At 40.9% G+C, this 7,671-nt stretch overlaps 1 protein-coding gene across 3 annotated transcripts in view; it reads right to left on the reverse strand.

Annotated features, from left to right (window-relative positions):
• The window catches only part of Mctp1 (multiple C2 and transmembrane domain containing 1), a 585,759-nt gene that overhangs the window by 62,734 nt on the left and 515,354 nt on the right, over nucleotides 1-7,671 (reverse strand). For all 3 annotated transcript variants that reach the window (XM_026783760.1, XM_026783759.1, XM_026783758.1), the window contains one exon: nucleotides 2,811-2,864. In XM_026783760.1, the coding sequence (XP_026639561.1) occupies nucleotides 2,811-2,864 (54 nt within the window). The remainder of the gene's footprint in view (nucleotides 1-2,810; nucleotides 2,865-7,671) is intronic.

Genomic DNA, 7,671 nt, shown 5'->3' on the forward strand with positions numbered 1-7,671 from the left:
CTTTGTGTGTAATTATGCAGAGGGAAAATACTACATGCTCAGATGAAATGAAGGACTTCAGCTTATGCCCACAGGACCTTGTCAAGTAGCCAATGACTTGTCTTTTCATTGTGAGTGACTAATATCAATGTTGCTCTAAAGAAAGACACTTTTCATAATCACCCAACAATCCGCTAAGTGAAAACATGTGCACAGGCTTAGGCGCAGCCTGCCAGGGGTCTCTATTGAATGGGAAACAGGTGCTCACATTCTGTGCCACGTAATACCCCATTTACTCCAAGTCCAAAGGTTACAGGACTAATAGCTGCCTTGCGGCAAGCAGCGAACACAAGACATTGGTCCCGGTGGAACATCTGGGACATATTTTACATACTTGCAACATATGCTTCAGGTTCAATTAAAGTGAGGCTTTGGCACATTTATTAATCTTCTTTACTTTTATCCTATAAGAGGACCCATTGACCTGACCCCACTACTATACCATATGAGAAAACAGAGACAATGAGAGCCGGAGGTCAGTACCTGTTCGTGTGGAAAAAAACACATTTATGTTCTCATGAAATTCCATTATGCATACAAACTTTAAATGGAGCAACCAATGAAAATTTTAAAACAGGAAATAACTCTTCTCCCATTCAGACACATGGACAGCTAAGACTTACAACGTGTGCTCTGTGAGAGCCAAGCCAACGGAGAAGCTAGTGAGTGGATGCCTGTAGGATCCTTCCTTATTTTCACTTTTCCACTAAGAGAGCTTCAAAGTCTCTTGCTACACTTCAGACTTTCTTTTAGGTTCAGACACCATTTTCCTACTATCAGTTTCACTATGCTCGATATATAAGACCTCACCCTTCTATATCACTCAAAGGACTGGCTGATTAAGAGCAGCCCACTGTGAAAGCACGCTACTGCCTCTCTCAGCTACAAACAACTCCAGTTGAATTCACACAGTGACTGGAGCCCTCCCTTGCTTTGGTAACTGATCTGAAAATCTGTTAGAAGTAGGGTGTCAATTTCAGAGAGCCAATCACTAGCTCATTATGTATACATACAACTCCTGGGAGTTGGTATTGCCATCCAGATGTGCTCAATCAACATCTGTGTTTTGGTCAGTTGGTTAACCACGGATGCCTATTTGTTGCCTATACCTAAGATCTTCTCTATTTAAAAAAAAATGAAGAAGAAAGGGAGAGACACACACAATACCAAGAAACTGGTTAAAAATGTATGGGCTGACTTGCTGCAGAGAGACATGGAAGTAGTCGACTTCACTGGAGTTCCTATTCATTAGCATTTCCAGGGAAACGCCTGCTGCTGGGATGGGTCTTTATGGTGCCTTTAATACTAAAGCAGCAACAAGCAAGAAGAGCCATAAGTGGACAGCAGCTCAGTCTTTAGCACAGGGAAGTGGTGATTCAGAGCTGGAATGTTGAGTTAAAGTATAGCCTCTCCACAGCTCTACAACTGACCTTAACAATAAATCAGACATTTACTGCCACGGGTGTATGCTCATATTATTTAACCAAAAAGAGTGTGTGTGTGTGTGTGTGTGTGTGTGTGTGTGTGTGTGTGTGTGTGTGTGTGCAGATAAGAGATTTTGTTAGGTTATTTTCATCAGGATACTAATGACTGTATGAGGTACAGGAGAGGAATTCCACATAAAAGCTCTGTCAATTAAAAGCATTTGGAGCAGCATGAGAGGAAAGCGGGCAAGAAGCATGTGTGTTTGCATTCGACTGAAAACATCAAATATTAGTCAGGAAACGAAGATTGTGAGGTAAAGTATTTAGTGTGACCTTTTCCCCCTTTGACATTTCAAATGCTCTCTTCCAACACAAACTCCTGTACTGGGGTTTAACTGTGCATCTCTCCTGGAGTGGAAGGTCAAGGACATAAATTGAGATGCTCTGTTTCCTTCCTTCAAAAACACCATGGCTTCCTCTAACGGTGGCGAGTTTTGGGTGGAGATCAAAATCTGTATGCTAAATAATGTGCATGTAATTAATATTTTCCTCCTTGTCTCATGTTTAGAAAAGGTAACTTAATATCTAAAATTGATCAGAGATCACAGTGCCAGAGAGTTTCTATTCTGCTTGCTGGAGAAAGCTGTTGTCCTAATCCTAGCCACCTCTGTGGTGGTATAAGGTCCTATTAATCTCTCCCTCTCCCCCAGAAACCACCAATGCAAATAAGCCAGAAATTCACTGCTGTTTATCGTGGTCACCATTGCCATGCCAACTAGCAAAAGAATTGCAAGTCAGTCTCTCCAAAGGTCTTTCGTGATGGAGGAGGCATGGGGACATTATAAGTCTAGGCAAGGGCAGCGAGCACAGAGTCATTTAAACGTCCTCCCAAGCACGTCATACACACGTTCTTTTGCTGAGCAATTCTTTGAAAATTATAGATGACATTATCCGTGTCCAATTCATGCAGGATCCTACTTTTTCATGCCTGCCTCCTTCCCCCAAAACAGAGACTGATTTGTAACACTCAAGATAGGACAATTTTTTGCCCTTCAGAAACAGTTGTCAGTGCTATTATCTTCACAATAGCTATCGAGTTCCAGACAAGCTGTTTTTTTTTTTTTTTTTTTCTGGCAGAAAAATATTTGACCCAGCTCTGGACAAAAGCAGAGAGGATTTATAGCCATTTCTTCCTCTTTGCAACACGCAGCGGCATTGTTAGGATGATAAACAGCACTGTCCAATTTTCTGGACTCAAACCCTTCAACTCCTTTTTCAACTGTCTGTGAAAACAGTGTCATGTCTGCATCTCCCACACCCGGTACCCAGCGCTGGGAAGATAATTACCTTGTCATCTTTGTCGTCTTCCTCCTCTTCGTCCTCCAGCATGTCCTCCACTACCTGCAGACAGAAACACAGGTTGTTCTCATGCTCTTAGAGGAAAAAAATTTGTTCTGTCATTTTGAACCCTTTGGAAATGAAAACTTTATTAATATTTGAGACACATGCTCTGAGCGCAGAAGTTTCATCGAGAGCTGAGGATTAGGAAAGTGCTCAGCCTTTAATTGATTAAAGTCGGGGACCAGAAACTCAGTCAGGAGAAGCCCATTCATGTGAAGTGTTTGGTGTCAAGGGATCTGCAGTGCACAGAAGGTAAACGAACATGCATTGCTGGCTGCTCAACATCATGAAATTTCCTTCTTAGCGCTTCTGCTGCCTGCCTGTCTCAGTCAGGCATCGCAGACGTGAACTGGATAACAAGGCATGAAGAAGCCTTCTATTTCTTCTAATTTCTGTTTTGCCCAACTATAAGATAAAAACTGTCTCTGCTAATTGATTCACACTGGTGGCCTGTGGCATAAAACTATGAATATCTTTAATGGCTCAAATTTTAATTCTGATGTATAAAATCAACTCTTGATTGATTTGCTCTGAGTCCTACTTCCTGATTTTGTGGGTTACCTAAAATATTTCTTTGTGATTTTTTGTAAGAACCATTCATACATATTAAGATTAAAAATATATTCCATAATTAAACATAATTAATAAATATAAATTACATTGTCAAATATGGATACTTTAATTTTTTTTTCAAGACAGGGTTTTTCTGTAGCTTTGGAGCCTGTCCTGGAACTAGCTCTTGTAGACCAGGCTGGCCTCAAACTCAAAAAGATCCACCTATCTCTGCCTCCTGAATGCTGGGATTAAAGGCGTGCGCCACCATCACCCGGCTTAAAAAAATATTTTTATTTTATTTTTTGTGTGTGAGTGTTTAGCCTGCATTTATATTTATCCACCACTTGCATGCCTGCTGCCTTTGGAAGCCAGAAGCAGGTGTCATATTCCTTGGACTGGAGTTGCAGATGGTTGTGAGCTGTTGTGTAGATGCTACGGAACTGTCCTGGATCCTCTGGAAGAACAGCCAGTGCTCTTGCCATCTGAGCCATATCTCCAGCCCCAATATGCATATTTTTAATGGAAAAGTTATTTTGTATTTGACAAAAAAGAATTTATTTCCTTTGGTCATGTGATTTGAGGATAGTAAATGCAGCTTCCTGAGGGCCAACAGGGAGTTTGAGGATTGTCAGGTTACTTCCTGGCCAGCTTGGGTTACAGCATGAGTCTCTGCTTTAACAAACAAACAAACAAACAAACTAGAATTTCACATTTTAAATAAATGTTTTCCCACAATAACATGCACATGTGTGTGCACTCTGTGTAGAAATTGAAAATAGGAAACTCCTGGGGGGTGTTTCCAGGTAAACCTCAGAGGACTATAGTTACATAGGAAGGAAATTCTGTGTAATCTCTAATTCACATGCTGCTTCTTCTAATATAGTTTGAATGTCTTAAAATAGAACTGGCTGAAACAAAATTATCAAGTACTTTGGAACTTTTCTCAGCAAACTTTTGATGATGACAATACCAAAGCCTTTTGTGTAACTTTTTGATACAAAACAAAATTAAGACTATAACGCCGCAGAATTGCATAACCGGAGATACTGTGCAGGAATTCCCAGGTATTTTCTCTCAAGTCTTCTAAAAGCCTTGTGTGACTTCAGCAAATAACTCAAACACAAATTTCCAGTTCTCAAGAACCAATGAATAACCAAAGACATCTGAAAATCCCAGAACTCTTCCTAATAATGCCATATTCTACATCTTTGTTAAAAAGTAGGGCTTCCTGTAGAATAGCGACCCTCAGAAGGCCCCAGCCAGACAGTGTATTGTGTTGAGAAGGTCTATCACCTCGGGGACATGCAAGTGACTCAGTCTCACAATCTGCACTTATTATACTGTCCACTGTATTCACACTGCTCATAAGTATTTGTTCTAAATCCCTTGTCCAGGGTGTACAGTAAAGTTAAGATCTGAACAGGAAGAGAGGCAAACACACTGATACTCCATCAACATGCACACTAACCTGTGGAACTTAAGGAGGACCTAGCAGATAAGCCTTCATGAAGACTTTTAGTTTCTTTCTTGTTTAAAGCATTTACAATATAAATATTTTCCATATTTATATGTCAAGGTGACAGTTGTGGTGATGGATGATAGGACATTCAAATCAAATTACTTGTGATGGAGATTAGATTTCATCAAGAGAAGTCAGTGAACCCTCAAGAGATTGTTTTTAAATGACTTTATGCCACAAATAAAAAATAAAATTATCTTACAAAAATTTATATTTAAATAAAAGACTTTTCTTTCGTTTTTTTCTTTCTGCTAAAGTTGGTCATCAAAAGTCATACTGAATACAAGAAGAAAAAAGCTCAAACAATGCTGAAGCTAGTTATAATTAAAATGTGTTATTGTAGGGTCTAGGCGGTTGCTTAGCGAATACAATCCTGTACTCAATACTCAGCACACAAACAAACTGTACCCTGTTGTTGGTTGTTTTATTACTCTTTACTTCTTTGGGGGATGGGGGCTGTCACCCAGCTCCCAAATAAATACACACACAGAGATACCTTTTCTTACTTATGAATGTCTGGCTTTAGCTTGACATTTTTTTGTTTGTTTTGTTTTTGTTTTTGTTTTTCGAGGCAGGGCTTTGCTGTAGTTTTAGAGCCTGTCCTAGAACTCACTCTGTAGACCAGGCTGGCCTTGAACTCACAGAGATCCGCCTGCCTCTACCTCCTGAATGCTGGGATTAAAGGCGTGAGCCACCACTGCCCGGCCATAGCTTGACTTTTTTCTAGCTAACTTTCCTTAATTTAAATTATGCCTTCTATCTTTGCCTCTGGGCTTTTACTTTTCTCTATTTCGGTATACCTTTCATTACATTTTACTCCGTGGCTGCTGTGTAGCTGAGTAGCTGGGCCCTGATGTCCTCCCCCTTCTTTTCTCATTTATTCTTCTCTTCCCAAATTTCTCCTTCTATTTATGCTCTCTGCCTGCCAGCCCCGCCTATCCTTCTTCCTGCCTCACTATTGGCCATTCAGCTCTTTATTAGACCAGTAAGGTATTTCAGACAGGCAAAGTAACACAGCTTCCCAGAGTTAAACAAATGCAACGAAGAAGAATGCAACACACCTTTGCATCATTAAAATCAATGTTCCACAGCATAAACATCTTAAAATAATATTCCACAATGGCATCCTATCTCATCACAGCTCACTTCTGGAAGGCCAATGTGACAGATTATGTTCTGAATATTGCAAACAACATAGTAGTGGTTCAAGAAATAGTTTTACTTGGATAATAGATAAATAAATCATCTGGCTGTCATATCCTTGTGTTTGTTTTTGTGTTTGTAGTGTCACCTTTCCTGCCTCAGCTTATCAAGTACTGGAACTCCAGACTGCATCACTGTGCCTAGCTCTGTAATGTTTCCATAAGCCCTATGGTATAGCATCTACCTTTTTTCACAGAGCTGACCTAGCTCACTTGGAAAGACAAATATAACCAGTGATGCAGATGAATAAAGGCAAATGATCAATTTTTTTTCAGAGTGGCTTGGAGACAGTATCATCTGCATCTAGTCATTAAGATCCAGAGATCATTACTATCAAATTAATTTTCAAAACTTCAAAATATGAAAAATAAACCACTAGGATAATTTACATATTTTACAAATGATGTTGTGCTCAGTATGACTCAAGGAAATCTAGAGAATCAGGCTCTTTCGCAATACCCAAACTGTTATTGCCCTGCCTGAGTGGGTAATTGGCTCCATGCAATCACTCTGCAAATGTGTAGCCAGAACCCCAACACAAGCATTTGCTTCCCATTTGGCAGAAGAGAGTTGTGTTGTGTGCTACTAAGGGCTCCTCTCCTCTGTTGCCTTCGACTGCCACATCAAAGGTTTTATAAGACAGCTGATGGTTTCCTGTTGATTTGTATACATAACTCCATGCTGTACCCCACCAGAACATGTTGTTCAGGTGAAGCTTAAAATTCTTTGAAAATCTTGACCGCCACAGCCTGTCTGACAGTGCTGCTTAAGGACCCAGTGAGGTTATGTAGGCAGTCTCAGCCCACTTCCTATATCAAAACAAGTACCCAAAAGTGCCCCAAGAAACACAAATCGGGGCATAGTATAAGTATTGAGGATTGCAGCTTGGAGTCCTGATGGATTCACCCCTAATCTGCGGGCATTAGTGACTTGGTGGATGCACAGCTCTGACGTAGTTTCTAAGCTGGGCTGTGCTTTCCGACACAGCCCAGGCAATGCAATGAGCACAGAATCCACAAGATGAGTTCAAAACAATAAATTCTGAACCACTGAAGTCCATTTAATGACTGCACAAAGTCTCAGCCTTCCCACATAACTCAAACAACAGCCTGCTATTCAAAGGGAGTATTGGAGCTTTTACACATAACTAAGGAAAAAAGTAGAAAACAAGAGTCCTAGCCTCAAATTCCAGGTTTTCCTCCTCAAATACAACCCAATAAGTGCTGCATAGTTCTAAGTACTCAAAAATCAGTAGCTCCAAATTTGTAAGCATTAACTTTATCACACCACATGGGGGCCGAGACGAGGGGGGAGAGAATGTCCATACCACACCACACATGCACACACGGGGGCAGAGAGGAGAGGGGAGAGACTGTCCACACCACACATGGGGCAGAGAGAGGGAGAGAGAGACTGTCCACACCACACCACACCACACCACACCACACCACACCACACCACACCACACCACACCACACATAGAGCAGAGAGAGGGAGAGACTGTCCACACCACACCACACCATACACACA

The sequence above is a fragment of the Microtus ochrogaster genome, chromosome 19 (assembly GCF_000317375.1).
Source record: "Microtus ochrogaster isolate Prairie Vole_2 chromosome 19, MicOch1.0, whole genome shotgun sequence".
NCBI classification, from domain to species: Eukaryota; Metazoa; Chordata; class Mammalia; order Rodentia; family Cricetidae; genus Microtus; species Microtus ochrogaster.